Genomic DNA, 19156 nt, shown 5'->3' with positions numbered 1-19156 from the left:
GGGCCCGTGAGCCATGGCCGCTGAGCCTGCGCGTCTGGAGCCTGTGCTCCGCAACGGGAGAGGCCACGACAGTGAGAGGCCCGCGTACCGCAAAAAAAAGAGTGGGTGGGAGCACCCAGGAACTGTGTCAAGTGAGTAGGACAAAATACAAAGGGTAGAACACTGTCACTTAAAGGGTGCTCAGAGGAAAAGGAGTCCTTGAGAGAGAGCAGGAATGATCACTACAGGTGCAGGAGAATAACCCAGAGAATGCCCTGTCATAGAGACCGAGGGTGGAAGTTTCAACATAAAGTCTGTAAAACACCATAGGAGTTTGCATTTTAAGGTCATTGGAGACTTAAGTGAGAGTGCTGAGCAGAAGCTAAATTGGGAGGCAAGGAGATCAAGATTGCCAACGAAAACTGTTTTCAAAATAATTTTATAATGGAAAAATTCAAACATATACAGAAGTAGAGGACAAACTATAATGAACCTCACGTAGCCATCACCCACTTTCAACTATCAAGTCATGGCCAACCTGGTGTCACCTATCTTCCCACCCACCTTTACAGTACCCACCACTGAACCATTGTGAAGCAAATATAAGCACAATACCATTTTCATGCCTTAAAAAAAAAAAAAGACCAAAAAGTCACAATAATTCCTTAACTCATTAATTATCCATGTACTATTTTTTTGAGAAGTCTGGACTGGGGGGAAGAGATAGACCAGACAGTATCCAATGAGACATAGTCGAGGGTAATGTCATATTTTTTATTTGTTTTATAACATTTTAGGATGGGAACACCTTAAGCATGTTTAGAGGGAAAGAGGAACCTGCCCTCCCCACCCTACCACCAATCCTTGGAATTACTTTAACCATCTCTACTGAATTTCACTTTACCGTTATGCCCCGGTCTTGTCTGGACAGACCCATTAAGACTCCCTGTGGTATTTACTGTAGTTCTGTCCACTGTATGACTTAGCATCCCTTTTATCAGAGGTCCTACGGGGGAAAATTTATCTCAGACATCTGTGGGAAAAAAGAAAGTTTTGCCTCTTCTGGGTAACTCTTACACTATTTCTCTTACAGACTGTGAATTTTATAATTGAGGAGGGTCTTTTCATTTTGGCTGCTGAAAGCTGAAAACCCAAGTTGTAGACCACCTTTAGTCAGTCTGTGAGATTTTTTGGCATGTTTCTTTTGGTCTCATCTTGTTAGTGTTCCTTATTCTAGCTCTATCATCTTAGCCTAATTTTATATATTATTGCATTGTGTTTATTTGTATAAGCTACCTCAAATCCTTTATAAGATGAAGCAAGATGTAATGAAGAAATAAATTGATAACTCTTGTTGCTCTGAGAAAGGAACAAAAAAGGACAGGCAGAGTGAAAGGAGCTTCCTGGAGGAGAGGGAAGACACAGGAGCCAGAGGAATTGACAGAGAAGGGCCTAAAGAAGACATGGGGCGGGGGTGGCAGGGAGAGAGGAGGCCTCAGAGCCTGAGCTGGAGGGAGGGAGCTGAAGATGGATGTTGTAAAGGGCGATGGGGAGATGGTGCCTGTTCAGCTAGTGAATCGGAACCAATGTTCTCACCACACCCAAGCATCATCATGTCTTAATCCGAAGGAAGTTATAACTAACAAAGCCCATCTTTCTCTGTTGAATCTAAGACCAAAAGTTTCTGTTTTAAAACAGCATTTTATCATTTCTAACACCAAACCAATGCTGAAGTTCCATCTCCCAATCTTTGTATGTGGCATGTTAAAAATCAACTTCAGGGAATTCCCTGGCGGTCCAGTGGTTAGGACTTCGTCCTTCCACTTCAGCTGGCATGGGTTCAATCCCTGATGGGGGAACTAAGATCCCACGTGCCACATGGTGTGGCCAAAATAAATAAATAAAAAGCACTCAATTAGACAAAATCAGTTTCAGAATGACCACTTTGAATGAAAAAAGGCCAGTTGAAAATCTGAACTGAGCACCCAGAATAGAAATGCTTTCATAGATATACTCGTCTTAAGCATTTAATAAACCATGTTAATTATTGTAATAAACTACTAATCTCCATTTAATAAACCATCCTATGAATTAACTGAACAATGAAAAGGAATCTTTCCTATTTGAACTCTGTTCCCATTACCACACCTGAGATAATTTCAGTTGAAGCTCTTTAGTTTGTTCTTTGTCATAATATAGAATGCTTTCTGATCTGCTATTTTAATTAAGGAATCTTTTCATTAGCTTAACCATGGAGACACTAGTAACCAAGATTAAGAAAACACTCATAAGCAGCCAGAAGAAGGGTTGTCCAGAAGTTGCCTATCAGGAAAACATGCACAAGCCCTAAAATGAAAAAGGTCTTCTTTGGGAAACAGTGGACACTTATGCTTGATAAACCTCACTTAACCAAAACAAACCTAGAATGCTCAAATGCAAGCCAACATTGCTGAAAATAAATTTTTTTTTAAATGAGGTCCCGGCCCAGCCTACCACAGCTAGCTTGAGGTAGAATGCTTGTCTTCACATTATAATATCATGAGTTCTCTCCAAAATTCTTATTATTTTTTAAATACTTGGAATTATCCATTAGCACAGATTTTTAAGGCTCCGAGGAATGGAACACATGGAAATTAAAGACCTGAAGTCTCATAACTCCCTTTAAATCCTGTCTTGGAAATCCAAACAGCAATAATTCCTTAAAGGCATAGGAAAAACCCTAACGAAATATCCATCCATAACAGCTAAAGGATTCGAAATTCTGGAGGAGAGAGTCTGCAGCTGCTTATGAAATAGATCACTTGAGTGTGTCGTGAGGGGTGTCTTCGTGGGACTGTGCTCACTCTGCCCTGCTAATCTAAAGGCAGGCTCTCAGCCTGGCAACCTAAACTGCTGACTGCAGTCCAGTTCATAAAACACTGTTGTATTATTGGCCTTTCTGCCATGGTTCAAATATGTCAAAATTTCCTCACGTTGGTAGTGATCTTAAGGAATGGGTATGTGAATTAAGGATCCACTTAACAAAGAGGAGTAATATTCAAATTTTTGTAAGAGTTCCTCCTGGTTAGGAGTTGAGGAAGTTAAGATTTATTTGGTTCTGTGAAACTACAACCACATACCCAGAAATAATGACTTTTACGTATCTATCTTCATTCCCAAGGTCCTAAGAATATGTAGAAATAATACAGTACTTTTTTTGCAGTGAAACGTATATGTATTTAATGTGCACAAAGCATTTAGGATTTTACAGTAGAGTCAGAAGTATTCTTAGTGATATAATACTTCAAATATATCAAAATACATTTTGAAGCAAGCAAAGACTTTATTAAAGTGTGGTTAAATATATTTCTAGATGGATGTTTTATTCAGTAATCCCTTCTTAGCCAACTATATTCAAATATTTTAACTTTACAAGAAAAAACATAGTCTGATTATATATATATATATACACACACACACACACACACACTATTGCATGCTTGTGCCATAAACAGCCAAAAATATCTCAAATTGTGAATCACTAACTTCTACAAAAACGTATTCTTGGAACATTGATTTTCACTTAATGTACCAGAAGGGAAAGGAGAGATGGAAACTCCCAAGGAGATGAATGTGCATTAAGTTCATAATTTTAGAACTTGCTCAGGGATTCTTTCATTTACCGGCATGGGGTCACCACTGGTGCTTAGTTTTCACCTTCTAAGTGGTATGAGAGGTATAGATGGCTTACTTTCCTTTTCTAACAAAACTCTCATAGGATACAAGAGTACGGAAAGGTGGGGACTTTAACTTTGGGCCACAATTTCTTTTTGTGACAGCCAATGGAGGCCAGGTGAGACTAATGGTAATGTGAGGCTAGATATGCTTGTTCTTTAACCAGATTTGCCATAATCCTTGGTCCAAACTATCAGAGAGGCAACAGAGAGGCAGCGGGTAGGTGGTGTCCAGCTCTCTGGCCTCAACAACCTCCACTGATGCTCCACAGCTTGAAACTCTTTCCTAGCCAGTGGGGCAGGGCGCTGGGGGAAGGGGCTCGGGGGGGAGTGTTGCTGGGTGGATACAACGTTCTGTCCACTGGAGTTTTCTCACAACACTCAGCCCGCCCCTCCCAGCTTAGCATGAGGGTTATTTACTCATTTTATAAATCCCTGGCTACAGCTTTGACGGTGATTCTGTAGTGCAGAAGGTTAACAATTACAGTGTGTGCCTCTAATGGGTTTGAAGAGTACATTTTGCTTTGTCCATGAATAAAGGTTCCTGCACATGTGCCTCTGCCCCGACGGATTTTCAGGCAATTACTGGCTTCCTCCAAGGCAGCGGCCTGACTTTGAGTACACAAGCAATTTGAAAACAATAAATCTGATGTGAGAAGTAGAATTCATCGTATTAAGGATCATTTTCCTAAATTCCTCATTTCAGTTCTGTTAAAATGACCTATCATTGGAATTTAAATTGTCAAAATTCCACTTTAAAAGTGGCCACAGAGAAGGAAAGACAAGGATCATCTAGTTTTATTCTTCAGTCTTTGAAGCTCTATAGTTACTTGATCACACTAATGAGAAGGGGTTTCCTTTGCAAAAAGCTTGCTTTGAAAAAAATACATTACAGCCATCTTCCACAGTCCTGTGTCCTGCCTCTTTGTTATGGTAACAGGAGGTGACAAGTATTCTTCTGCACCCCTGAGCATCCAAGCATCTTTTCAAGAGGCCTTAATTAAATCACAGCTGCTGGAGCCCTCAGACATTAGTCATTGGCAAGGGAGACTGAGGGGTTGACCGTTTGTAGGTGCTCAATAGGCATCTTGAAAATTGGGGGTCTTTTTTTAACACTTGAGATTGAAATCAGAACACATCCCAATCCTGACATCGATTTGACCTGTAGAAATAATGCATGCTCTGCCTCCTTCCAGACTCAACTAGAACCAACTAGCCCGCCGAGCTTAACATAATCTATTCTCTCTCCGGCCACGTACACTTCTCCTCCCTTTCACAAATAGCCCAATACGTGCCACAACCTTTCTCATTCTCACTTTTTCTGCATTGATGATGTATATTGTGCCACCACCTGACTGGTCTTATCTTCTTTCTCTCAAAAAACCCAGCTTCCTCCCATCCTATATTTCCCCTCCACCTACTCAGTACCCTAGTCTCATCAATAAACAACTGTTGTTGTCATCCCTTCCAACATGTTAATTGTTAGGTGGCAGCTTCGAGATGTAGCAGCATTTTTAAAGGACACGCTTGAAGGAGAAAAGGGAGTGACTTTTGGACAGACACTATTATTTCCTCTAACCATGCGTAGTCGATGATGATTTGGAAACCATCTCTGAAAGGGTGCCAGTCATTGACAGAGTCCTTTTTATATCGTCTACTTTTCAAAGCGTTTCCATGTATATTATTCCTTTTGAACTTCCAAACACCCTTGCAAAGCAGGTAAAGTAAGTATTGTTGTACTCAAGTATGATGCTAAGCCACAGGGAGGCTAAGTGACTCTCCGAAGGTCATACAGCTGGGGTCAGCCTAGGCAGCAGTAAACCTGGCTCTGCAAGCCCCCGAAATAAATCATTCTCCTCACCACAGAGGCAATTCTCAAATTCCACCTGCTGGACACTAATGGCTGCATGGCACTTTCCATGCACATCCTCCGGTCTCTAATTACCTGCCTATCTCAGTCTGAGTGAATTCCAGAACATCAGACCTAGGTTTTTCAGCTGATCTTCTCTAAAATATAGCAATATAATGAGGGTTATTACATTCTATCATACAATGTTTCTGCTATAATTGTTTTGGGGCATTTTAAGTGGTGTTATATTTGGGCCTCAGGATTGTACTAATCCTATACTAAAGGTCTTTAAAAATCAAATAAGGGGCTTCCCTGGTGGCACAGTGGTTAAGAACCCACCTGCCAATGCAGAGGACACGGGTTCAATCCCTGGCCCGGGAAGATCCCACATGCCACAGAGCAACTAAGCCCGTGCACCACAACTACTGAGCCCTCGTGCCACAACTACTAAAGCCCGCGCGCCTAGAGCCCGTGCTCCACAACAAGAGAAGCCACTGCAATGAGAAGCCCGCGCACCACAACGAAGAGTGGCCCCTGCTTGCTGCAACTAGAGAAGCCCACATGCAGCAATGAAGACCCAATGCAGCCAAAAATAAATAAATAAAAATAATAAAGTTCCCTTTAAAATATAATAAAATAAAATAAAAATCAAATAAGGAGGAGCAGAAAGTCTCAAAGGACCTAAAAGATACATCCTTTCAACTGGGAAAAAAATAATCTTTAATGTATTCTATTCTGCATGTTTTCAGCCTTAAACCATTTTGTCCTCAAACCTCAGTTTCTGCTGTAATATTAGGAACCAGAGAAAGGAGATGGGTCTTGTGTGTTGGCAATGAAACCTCCATCACAGAAACATTTGGAAGAAAGGTCATTAGGTCTGTCACGCTGGGGAGTTTCACTTCTGCACTTTGATAGCGTGAAGAGCTGGAGGACTTTCTTCATCACTCCAGCATGAGATTCAGAAAACTGCCCCCCCAGATCACAGACCACAAAGTGTTCTTCCAAAGACCCACTAATGGGTCTTTCTGACTAATGGTGTGGAAAGTTCCCAAGTCATTAAGATTACCTCCCCTTTTTCCCCTTTAAAAACTTTCATGGCCAAGCAGAATCTCCAGAGCTGGTTCTGGGACTCACGTCCGCCTTCTCCCAGGTTGCTAGCCCCCTGATTTTTGTTTTGTTTTGTTTTTTTGCCGTGCCACACGTCATGTGGGATGTGGGATGCGGGATCCCGACCAAGGATTGAGCCCATGCCCCCTGCAGTGGAACAGTGGAGTCTTGGCCACGGGACCGCCAGGGAAGTCCTTTTCTCCTCTCATTTTCCTCTTTGCTTCATTCCTATCAATATTCATTTTATTTGCCTTATTTCTTAATAACCCTTTAAAAATGTTTATTTATTTATTTATTGAAAAAAAAGAAAGAAAGAAAGTTCCCAAGTCATGTTTCTTATCCAAAGCATTTCTGGATGAGAACATTCAACAGTGTTGCTTTCCATGTAGCTTTTCCCACTTGGACACGACTACCAAATGACACAATTCTAGTTATGCCCTCCGCTCGCAAAGACAACCCACAGCTGCCCACTGCCTCTGGGGGAAGGCCCTAATCCCTCTACCTGGTATATAAGACTCTTCATGACGCAGTCCAAGGCTACCAGTTTTATGCCTGACACTCACTATTCTGTACACTAATCCAAGTATTTCCCATTCCTCACAAACACCTGAAGTTCCCTGCTAATTTTCTCAAGTCACTTCTTCCACCTGCAATATTCTGTCCCTTCTCTGCTTATCTGTTTCCTTTGCAGTGTCAAAGACCAGCTCAACAACTTACTTTGCCCCCAATTTAGCTATTTATATACGCCTTCTTCCTCCTTCTAAACTATGTTATACAGAACTTAATGCAACAAATGTGTTCATGGCAGATGCTCAATGCATTTAGCTGGCTATGTGGATAAATCTCATGCGTCCACACCACAGTCTCAGAGGCAGGAAGGTGCAATAGGACCTCATGGGCAGTCCTGCCCGACGTCGGTGGGTGAATCAGTAGAACATCAGCAAGAGCACTGGCCTGTTTGCTCTCTGCAACTGGTTTGTTTTTCTCCAGTGTGTGACCCAAGGCCTTAATCCTTTGCCTCAGTTGAGTGTACATATCCACTACATCAGTGCATAGTTAGAAAGTTTTTTCCTTAGGGTTCACGAAGTTTTGAAGTAACCATAATACAAACATTTTTTTCCTAGAAGATTTTGTCATTCTTACAAGGTTGTGTGGCTTAAAGAGTAATTAAGGAAGGCAAATCCCAAATAAAAAGTGAAGATCCCAAATGGAGGACAGAAGCCTGTCCTATAAAGAGACACTGCCAGCTCCACCTCGGATTCCCAGAGCACATCCGGCACAGCAATCTTAGTGACCAACTGCTCTGGTGTCCTCCGTAAAGAAATGGGTTCCTGAAGTGTGACTGGAGATCTGACCTAATGAAATGCACCAAGCAGCGCCACCAAGGCTGCTGAAGCATGAGTCTGCGTTTCTCAAGTCAATGTAACAGAATCCGAGCCGTGAACAGTGGAAGGTGGGCCAGAAGGCTATCTGGTAGCCAAGGGCACTGCCGAGGCTTTAGAATAACAGCACAAGGTTGTAATCGAATGCTATCCCAGGACATTTAGCCAGTTAATCATCTCAATCATCCATCTTTTATTCATACACATGGAGGAACAACGTTTTCTTTGGCTGCTCACTTTGCCCTTTCAGGTTACACCAATATTACGCTGTTCCAAGTTTTCCCTTTATGTCCCATAAAATGCACCTGGTTAAAGCATCTTGTCACCATGGATGTCAGTGCGAACACTGGACTAGGCTGGCCTGATCACGGGCAGGGCTTTAAGCATTTTCTCTTGGAACTTCGTTAAGACTGTATATCCACAGGGATGTGAGACAAATAACCACAGAATCTGAGGCAGGAGCCTGCCTTACTAACCAATATCCCTTACTGTTTTCTCAGTTATCCTTTTATTTCAGCCTTGAAGGAGAAGATTAAAAATGGGAGGATTATTTGTTTTATGTCTCAAATGTTAAAAATTCAGCAGGATATTCTTAGCAACAACAAATCCATCAGACTTAGTCACCAGCGGAGCCCAAGTGCATTGCGAGTCCACATCACCTTCATGGATGTACTCTTTCCCACAAGTACAGAAGTGCAAAGCATGGACCAGGAATGTCAGCAAATGACCTCTGGGCAAGGACTGTATTTTACACATTATTTTGCTCCCGGGCTCTACCTCATCTCTTGACATCTACGTAGCAGACTTTATATAGAAGAGATTAAGAACAAAGGCTCTGGAATCAGACTTCTGGGTTTAGCCCTCACTAGCTACATAGCCTTAATGAATCTCTCAGGGCCTCAGTTTCCTCACCTGCAGAATGTGAATAATAATGATACTAACATACACGATTACTGTGATAATTGAATGAATTAATACATGGAAGGTGCATAGTCAGCAAATGTTAGCTGTTGTTTGGACTGTCTTGAATTTAGCTGTGATCCATTGTTTTGGGGGGTTATATGGGTCCTGGGAAAACATGACTTTAGTTCACCTGTAACAAGGGAGAAAGAACACATACTATATCTTTTTTTTTTTTTTAACATCTAAGTCTCTAGATCAGTGATTCTCAAAATATGGGCTGGGGACCTCTGGAAATCCCCAAGAACCAAGACCCCAAGACCCAAGTCCTTAAGGTCAAAACTATTTTCATAATAACATGAAACTTATCTGCCTTTTTCACTCTTGTCCTTTTGTGAGGGTACGGTAGAATTTTCCAGAGGCTAGGTAGTGATGTCATCACTTAGTTAATGGAATGAGTGCTTGCACATTCTTGTGCTTTTTCATATTCCTCAGTCATCATTTCTCACACAGTAACTAGCAATAGCTATAACCACATAAACAAATCTCGCCAGGGTACTCAGTAATTTTTTAGAAGTTTAAAAGGGTCCAGTGACCCAAAAGTTTGAGAACCTCTGCTAGATTATCTCCAGTTAAAGTCCCCCTCCCTCTTCCCTTTCAAAATCTGTAATGTGAAAATACCGAACTCAGTCCTTACCTTTGAGCCTCTGGCCCCAACACAAAGTTAGGCCCCTGAAGCTGCTCTGCCTGCATTTTGTCCTTGTGTGTTTCAGCCTGTCGGGGTCCGACCTGCCTGGCGAGGACTGGCTGTGGGATTACGAGAAGCATGGCCATCGCCGCTCCATGATTGGAAGAGTCAAGAGGTTCCTGAGCACCCACGAACGCACCTCCAGCCCCAGGAGGAGAAGCTACAGGAGACAGGCCAGCGACAGCTCCACGTTCTTACCCCCGGGCGACCTCAGCCCAGCCAGGGACCTGCTGCACGTGCCCTCGAGAAGTCCCCACCATGCCTCAGCCACCTGGAAGCACCCCTGCACCCCAGAGGGGAGCCCCAAGCTGCACGCCAGCCTGGGAGAGCTGCCCACCCTCCGACAGGCCAGCCTGACTCCACCGTCCAGTGTGAGGGGCTACCCCACCAAACCGCCGCGGGTCCCTGAGGTACTGGTCACAGCAGCCGAAGCGGCAGTGTCCAGGGCAGAGGACGACCACCACGACTCCACTGCCTCTATCCAGAGCTCTGACTTCACTGGGGTTCAGCCGAGCAGGACTGGGCAGCAGGAGGACCCTGTGGGGTCAGTCCCATTCCCCTCAGAGAAAGGGGCACCTTCTAGGGACCCCAGTTTCCAGACTGTTCCAGCCAAAGCTGAGAGAAACCTCCTCCAGTTTGCCTCTGAGGAGGACCCTCATGAGAGTGACAAGTCCCCAGAAAGGTGGAGCCTCCCGAGGTTGGTGGAGTCCAGCCGCACCTCCCTGGCAGGCCTAAGTCTGGATCCCGTGAGCCCTGAGCCAGTTCCTTTACTTGACACAGAAACATCCTCAGAGACCGGTGGAATCAACATTGTGGCTGGTTCTCGAGTCTCTCCTGATGTGCTGTATTTAATGGAAAACCTGGACACCAAGGAAACGGATATCATAGAGTTTAACCACGAGCAAACGGAGGAGTCACCCAAAGGAAGGCCAGAAAGTTCTAGGACCTGGCTCTAGCCTAGATTCTTACTTTCCCAAAAGTTCAAGTATTAGTTCCAGAACATACCTGGGGGCTGGTCAATTTTTTTTTTTAAATGATCATACCGTATAAGCTACTTAAAACTTTGAAGGGCATTATGATCCTGACTTTTTGAGACCTGAGAAAATCAAACACATTCACGCCACCCACTACAAAGTGACTTTCATGGAAGTTACGCAGACCACAGTGAGGTATCTTAACCAAATAAGGAACCTTAAATATATAAATATATACGCCTTATAAATTCATAGATTGTTAGCTTTGCAAAGGGCTTTATAGATCATGGTCCAATCCCCCAGTTTTGCCAATAGAGAAACAAAGGATTCTCTCTTCCCTTTTTTTTTTTTCCCTTTCTTCTTTGCTTCAGTTATAAAGACAGGCAGATGGATCATACGATGCCTCAAAAGCCCCTTCCTAACGCTGATTCCTTGTTTGAGGCTTTCTAACCATCTCACCCCACTTTCTATAACTCTTATCTTTCCTAATTCTTAAGCCTCATCAGCATCAGGAAGCTCCATCTCCCTTCAATTTCCTTTCCGACCTCCGACCTCCCGGACTTCATTTTTCTCTCTTCCCCCTTTATTCCCTCATCCTATTGTTCTTCTCGTCCCCCTAGTCTTGCTCCTTCTCCGGTGATTCTCATCCATCCCACCTTTCAGGCTGTAACATTTTCTCCTGCCAACTCTGTGGCTTACTTCTTGCCACAGTTTTAAAAGCACGAGGCATTGGCAAAGCCTCCTACAGAGCGATCAAAGTGTCAGTAAATGCAGCCGGGCTCCTCCCAGCCTCGAGGGAAGGGGCATGGGACCTGCTGTGTCCCCCATGCCCTCTCAGCCGTGACCGTCTCTCTCTGCCTCCACTCTTAGGTCTTGAACACCGGAGAAGCCACGAGGGCATGAGACCTGCATAACCAAATGCTATGGAACCAAATAACAAGGTTTCAAACTGTTTCACTCAGACTCTTAAAGAAAAATCCCCATCGTGTCATGACATGGGACCAGTTACTGTGTCTGCCAGGTTGTTTGGGATGAAGTAGGGTATTGGAGCTGGGAGGTTAAGGGGGTCCAGGACTGTATGATGGGGATGGGACATTGACTAACTTCCTCCAAGGAGTTCCTGGGTGGCTGTTTGTTGGCAGCTCCCAACTTTAACTGGAAGGCCATGCTAATGAGTGCTGCTCTCACTATTTCTGTCATATGATGAAGCTTGACTACGAGCTCAAAAACAAACTAGCCCTAATTGCTACCACTTACTGAGTGTTCACAATAGCGCGTAAAAACAGATAATCCCACCAATCCTCGCAGGAATCCTATGAATTGATACACTATTATCTCTATTTTACTTTATTATTTTTTAAAAGAGTCTTTCATTTCTCAATGTTAGTTGTTATTCTTTTATCCAAATAATATACCTTAGCAGACCAATGCTTTCTTTATTATTATTATTTTTCTTTTTGGCCGCGCGGCAGGTGGGATCTTAGTTCCCCGACTGGGATCAAACCCACACCCCCCTGCAGTGGAAGCGCAGAGTCTTAACCACTGGACCACCGGGGAAGTCACTATCTCCATTTTAAAGATGAAGAAAACAGAGGCTTTAGAGAAGTAATTTGACTAAAATCACATAGCTAGGAAGTGGCAGGGCTTGGGTTCAAGCCCAGGTTTATCTGACTCGAGAGCCCACACTCTTGTCCAGTGCACTTCGACAATGCTGTGCTCTCTGTAGGGCCCTGAATCTACCAGCAATTTGCCCAGAATTCCGGAGGATGCCCCACGGGAGCCAGGCCTAAGTCTCTCCAGCCTTGGAGGCCTTTCTGGGTCCTCCCTGCTTAAGTCCACCTGGACCTTATATGCATGTGTACAGGAGGGCAGTGCTCCAACTTGAAGCCTAGCCATGGTCCTCTTCATTTTTCTGACAGATGAAAGTTAGCAGAACCCTCTCCTTCCTTCCCCAGCTCTTCTCATTATGCAATGTTATCATGTGCTATAACATTAGCACATTTTTACAAGACATTGCATCCAACTGGGCCATCCCAGCTACATGACAGCAATGACATTTTCTTGAACTAATTTTTCTCAAAGGACTAAAAGGTAATAATGTTGGAAGAAATGCTCTACGTTGATGGTTCTCTGTGTTGGTCAATAGTGCTAGCACCTGGAAAAGGCACCCATGTTCCTGGAGCATTATATATGGACTATGCAATCAGGCCCCAATGCAACGCTGCTAAAACGCAGGAACCCTAACCTTCTCCCAGCCTCCTAACGCTATTTTCTTGGATGTTTCAACTTAAATCTTCTATTCTCTTCTCTTTGGCTTTATCTATTGCTCAAATTCAAATAAGTTTCTACTTAGCTGCTTTTGAAATATAATCAATTTGTGTTCCTAAATCCAAAGTGATATATTATACACAAATAGAATCATACATTTTGTGGAGGACCAGGAGAGTTCATTTATCTCTGCTTCCCTCCATCCCTTATGCATCTTTGTCCAAAGAATTATTTAATTTCCTCAATATTTCATCAAAATTTGAGGTGGCCTCTATTTCCTCCTTGCACTGAAAACTGAATAATGGCTCATTCAATGAGCCCAGGTGGTGGAATTCAGCTATAAATTCAAGCCAGCAGTTGCCCAGATCAGATGAAGAAATTCTCTCTTCACTCTTACATGAGTTTTTACCCAATGCAGACTGAAGTTGCAAAAACAAAATGATTTCTTCTCCTGTGACTGATTGTATTGCCTGCCTAGCCCATCTTCTCCTGAGTTCTGGAAACTTCCACCCGGTGGATGAATGGTCACAACGTCCAGCGGCTTAGTCGTTTGGGCTCATCCATTCCAAGAACAGGCTCATCTCTGCTCTGCATTAAACATAATCCACAAGCCAGAGGTGCAATGAGGCCAAGCCCTACTTACTGCATTCTCTCTCTTTTCTCCAGAGATGATGACTCTGCCCTGATGCCAGGATCCCCAGGTCAGCAAAGATAAAAGCCCAGGAGCTTTTTCTCTGTCATCCAAGAATTTAGGGATGACTGCCCCTCCAGAACAAAGGTTACTCTCTCCCCTCTTTAACGGTACCGTCTATTTCTTGGGGCATCGCCTCCACAGCTCCAGGCATCCATTGCAGCCCAGTTCAGCTAAGCTTTGGAAAACATATTTTCAATAGAATGGAGAAATATATAATTTACCATTAGTTTAAAGAAAAGACTCACTTAACTATACACCCCTCTTATTTAGTGTTTCCCCTCTAGCTTCCTCCTTCTCCAGAGAAATTGATTCAATCCTCATTCATTGTTCTAAGACCTTCTTATCATAAAGTCTGCTGAGCCCAGGCAGCCATGTGGTGTGATGGAATGAGGATGAGAAACCCGGTGTGTGACTTCCCTCTGAGTGGCTTTGTGAACTTGAACAAGGCCCCCTCCTCTATCTCTCCTATCCTTATCTGTGAAATGGGCTCTTCTCTGCCCCACCTCACTGGCCGCATGAGGAGCTGAGGGAGTTTATGTGAAAAGGCGGGGAGCCCCAGGCAGCACTGTGTGGGTGACTGGCCCGACTGGGAATTGATGCCCCCGTGGATTCACCACGAACTGCAGAGAAAAGGCATTCTTTTCTCCCTTTCCACTTGAGTAATTTGCTTATCGGGATCCCCTGTTCTCCAGGCTGCTGAGCTCTTTCATTCAGAAAGCTTGCCATTTCTCTTTGGGCTTCTATTTTTGTTTTGTTTCATATGCTTCCCAATGTCTACCACATCTTCCTTTTCTCCAGCATTTTTCTCAAACCTTCACTCCCCACAAAAGCCGGCCTCATCATCATGGTGATAAATTCTGCTCCTTACCCATTTTACGTATCAATCTCCTCAATCAAAATATGGAACTAGAAAAAAAATCAATTGCCTTTGTTCTTTCCACTATAATTCTAGAGGATTTAGCACCTCTGGTTTGCAGTTGGAGGACCCTCTTATGGCATCTAATCTCCCTAAACCTGGTCCTATATCAGTTAAGGGGGAATAATAACTACAACTGTAAAAAATTCCTAAGCAGGAGCCAGTTTAGAATCTAATTCCTTTTCCTCTTCACAATCATCATCTATATGATCAACATCAGTCATTTTCTGAAGTGCTGTGGTATCAATAGGAATAAGCAAGGATCTTCCTCATTTTGTCTTATGGAATACTCTCAGGTAGATCCTCAATCCTTTCACATGCTTTCTTTCCTTTTTTCATAAATTTATTTATTTCTTTATTTTTGGCTGTGTTGTGTCTTCGTTGCTGCGCGCGGGCTTTCTCTAGTTGCAGCAAGCGGGGGTTACTCTTCGTTGCAGTGTGTGGACTTCTCATGTGGTGGCTTCTCTTGTTGCGGAGCACAGGCTCTAGGAGCCCAGGTTTCAGTATTTGTGGCACACGGGCTCAGTAGTTGTGGCTCGTGGGCTCAGTAGTTGTGGCTCACAGGCTCTAGAGCACAGGCTCAGTAGTTGTGGTGCACGGGCTTAGTTGCTCCGCGGCATGTGGGATCTTCCCGGACCAGAGTTCGAACCCATGTCCCCTGCATTGGCAGGTGGATTCTTAACCGCTGTGTCACCAGGGAAGTCCCCTCACATGCTTTCTGTGTTTCTTAGTTCTGTGAACCCTAATTTTTAAGACAGTATTTATGGCAGTGGCTATTGAGTCAAAGGAACCAATTCAAGAATACCAGAATTGTTCTCCTATTGCAAATCTTAGAGAACCCTAGATGTGGCAAAAAGAAAACGGAAGCAATTACCCTGGAAAACAGAGGCACAAAAAACACATTTGCCCTAAGTACCCTGTTAACTCTGTGTGGAGAGTCAGTTTTTGTGTTTTGTTTCTGAATTAGTTCAGAAAATGGGCCCAACTCTTCCTTTCACCACAAGTAGATTTGGCCAGATGGTTCCCTGGAACCATCTTTTCTGAACTTCTAGTTTTAGATATTTACATAACAGAAGCAGCAAAAGGAATGCTGTATCTTGTCTCCTGAAAGAGGATAAGAACATTTCTAAAATACCTTTTGTACAGAAGTGCTGATGTGTTCCAAGTTCTTTGTCTAGTTAATGGTTATTAACCTGAGGCACTTTTGTACCCAGGAAACATTTGGCAATGTCTGGAGACATTCTGGGTTGTCACACTGGGGAGCGTTACTGGCATCTAGTGGAAAGAGGCCAGGGATGTTGCTAAACATCCTGCAATGCACAGGACAGACAGGCACAACAACTGTGGAGCCCAAAAATAATGAGATTGGGAAATCTGACTTAGGTCAACAGGAAGGTGTAAATGAGACAACCACCAAGGAGATTAATGAAGAGAGATAATCCAGAGAAAGAAATAGAACTAAAAGAGAACAGATGAACCCAGCAACTGGTGAAATTCTTATTCTGTGTACAAGCTATGAACTAATCACCATTCCTCCCTCGATGCTAAAGGATCTGATATGTTAAATCCCGAAAAACTGGATGGAAACCCTGAGTTTCACCCTTAGAGAATTCCTTGGATGGCTCTTACCAGTAAGGTGAATTAAACACCATTGCTAGCATGACTATAATTTTCTGAGAATGTAGCTTATATAAAGGGTGACGACAATAGATTTTGCCAAATATTATGCAAGGGTTTGTGCCAATAAACTGCTAGACCATGGATAGACACCTGATCCAGCTTTGGCCTTTATATATGTCTTACTTAGGACCAAAGAAATAAACCGTATCTTCTAGACGGATAATCTGGTACTTTATTTTTCAGTAGAAAATAGTTAAAATGGGTAGGATCAGTATACGTGCTCCCCATGGGCCAAGCAAACTCACGGATTCCTCCACCTCATGCATTCTCCAGCACTTCCAGGAGGCTAACATCAGAGGACTAGTGCAGTTCTGGATGATGTCACCAGTTGGACTTTTATTCATAATCATTCATGAAACATTAGCAACTACAGTTTCAGCTAAAACTGGGTGGGTGGGCGATCCATCCGTCTCACCCTCCTCACCCATCTGTCACTCTCTTCTGCAGGTCTAGGTAAATATCAAAATGCCCTCTGAAGTTCAGCTGGTTTGCTTGTTTGTATGTCTGTTTGCTTCCTTTCATCCCCAATCTTGTTCCCCCTCCCAACCATTTTAGTTTGTTTAATGTAAAGCCCTTTATTTGCAGTCTTACAAAAGGTGTGTTACTGTTTTATGTGCAAGGGTTCTTAACTTCTGTAAATGTTTATACTGTAGGCTTCATCTGTTTCTTTGTTGGTTTGTTTTTCACTCCATACCATGTTTTAAGATCCTCCCAAGTTCCCTGTGTACGTCTCATCCATTGCTTCTAAGTCCTGCACATTCTAAGATGTCTGGGAGCTGACTTATCCACTCCCCAGGTTGCCTCCACCCCCCACCCTCCACAGTAAGCACCTCAGAGGCATTCCTTTATGGCCCCGTAGGAGTTTCTTTGGGGTGTAAACCCATGAGCAGAGTCACTGGGTCACAGGGTGGGAATATATTTAACCTCACCGCTATTGCCAGATGGCGCTCCAGAATAACGGCACCGAGTGGCAGCCCCCCACCAACTGCACATCGTATCTCCACTGCCCCTTCCCCACCACATGCCTGGCATCACCTAGCTTTCTAATTTTTCCAGTCTAACAAGTGTAAAGTGGCACCTACTTGCTGTTTAACTGACATTTACCTGCCAATTATACATTACTGGTTACTGCATGACAGTTATTTGATTTATTAATGACATCAAGTATCTCTTCATATACTTGTTCATTCTTTGGGGACTCCTCTTCTGAAAACTGACTTTTCAAATTCCTTGCCCTTTTATCTAACGGGGATTCTATATCTTTCTTGTTTGTTTTTGGGAGTCCCTTTTATATTCCAGAACGACAGCAGACCCTTGTTAATTTTGGACGTTGCAATAGTCTTTTCCAGTTTTTTGTGTGTCTGTTAAAAGCGTCCATGGTATCGTTTGCTGTGAAATCCTTAACTTTGATATAATCAAGTTCATCCTTTTTTTTGTTTTACGTTTTTGAAAGTTGTTTGAAATCTTTCTCCACATCATGTCACAATATTCTCCCACCCTTTTTTCTGTTATCTCTTTTTTTTTTTGCGGTACGCGGGCCTCTCACTGCTGTGGCCTCTCCTGTTGCGGAGCACAGGCTCCAGACACGCAGGCTCCACGGCCATGGCTCACGGGCCCAGCCGCTCCGCGGCATGTGGGATGTGCCCGGCCCGGGGCATGAACTTGTGTCCCCTGCATCGACAGGCGGACTCTCAACCACTATGCCACCAGGGAAGCCCTCTGTTATCTTTATAATGTTAGGTAGGGATCTGGTTTATTTTTCTCCATAGAGTGAGCCAATTTCCCCCCAATACTCCCTACTAAACAATCACATCTAATAAGTTCTACATATTTCCTGTAAATCAGAGGCACTGGTTTGAAACAAAATAGCAATGGAGAGAACTGAAAGATAGCGTGGTATGAATGGGAAAAAAGAAAGCCGACCCTTAACCTCATAAAACTCATGCTCCTCCCCACTAAATAAAGTTTTCTCCTAAATGCATCCCCCTCTTGTTATCTTTCAACTGGTGATTTTTCCCCTTTGGTGCCTGGAGTGTGTAAACTCTTCCGACACACCTCTGCACAAAAGCCCACTAAAAATAAGCCATCTCTTTGATCAGGCTGAGATTAAACTGCAAGAGTAAAGCTTGATACATAAGGTGCTCTTGTTAAAGAAGAAAAGGTGATGGTGTCACAGGGATAGTCTGGAACCCTTCCACACTCAGAAGGAGGCAGGATCGAATCCACAGTGGTGGAGTCCACGACCAAACTATATTTAGGGCCCGGGATCGGAGAGGAGGAGGTGCTATGCTAGGAGGCCAGCGTCACTTGTCTCACTGGCTGAGACTGCCCTGGGCCTTTGGGACTTTCCCACAGTCTGTCTTTACTCTCCTGTACCAGGCTGTGCTCAAAGATGGTGGATGTCAGGTATTTACTGCTACCCAGGCCCTGTCCTTAGGAATCAGCTGCCATGCTTGAGACAGTTGCAGATGGTTTCAGAAAAGAACTAATCTCACCTTCTCATTATTCCTCAAGAAGCAAAGCTTTCCAAAATGGGCAGCATCCTTGACACTAATGATAAGCTTGTTATTCATACACATGGTCAGGGGACCCTACAAACTCCAAAGGGAAAAGCACTTTTCAAGATTAGAAAACACCTTCGAACAAAGGATCAGTCATATTTTTTGCCAGTAAAAGTGGATTCTGATTACTTTCATCATGAAAGAATGTGAGAACACAGGCCAGTTCCTAAATGACACATTCACCTGCCTTCGACATAAGTTTGCCTCCCCTGGTCCCCGTTCAGAGGCTATATACCAAGGAAGAAGGTTCGGGTTTAGCTGTGAGAGGTCAGTCTCGTAGGCAGAGTGGAAACGGGGCGTATGCTGACCTGTCCTAGGAGGCAGCCATGCCCTGCCCACTGGGATGTAAGCTCCATTCACTGTCTTATTCAACCAGTGTATCCCC

The 19156-nt window shown here is 43.7% G+C and overlaps 1 protein-coding gene across 9 annotated transcripts in view; it reads left to right on the top strand.

Moving 5' to 3' along the window:
- Nucleotides 1-19156, top strand: part of BEST3 (bestrophin 3) — a 65413-nt gene that overhangs the window by 32306 nt on the left and 13951 nt on the right. For 8 of the 9 annotated variants that reach the window (XM_082666624.1, XM_082666619.1, XM_082666615.1 and 5 more), the window contains one exon: nucleotides 9704-18272. The exons of the other annotated variant lie outside the window; for it this stretch is intronic. In XM_082666624.1, the coding sequence (XP_082522750.1) occupies nucleotides 9704-10634 (931 nt within the window). In that variant the 3' untranslated portion in view covers nucleotides 10635-18272. Of the gene's footprint in view, nucleotides 1-9703; nucleotides 18273-19156 lie in introns of those variants that run through there. 9 annotated transcript variants of the gene reach the window in all.

This window comes from Grampus griseus, assembly GCF_964374135.1.
Source record: "Grampus griseus genome assembly, chromosome: 11".
Taxonomy (NCBI): domain Eukaryota; kingdom Metazoa; phylum Chordata; class Mammalia; order Artiodactyla; family Delphinidae; genus Grampus; species Grampus griseus.
The sequence above is the reverse complement of the archived record's forward strand: the minus strand, read 5'-3'. Positions and strand labels throughout refer to the sequence as shown.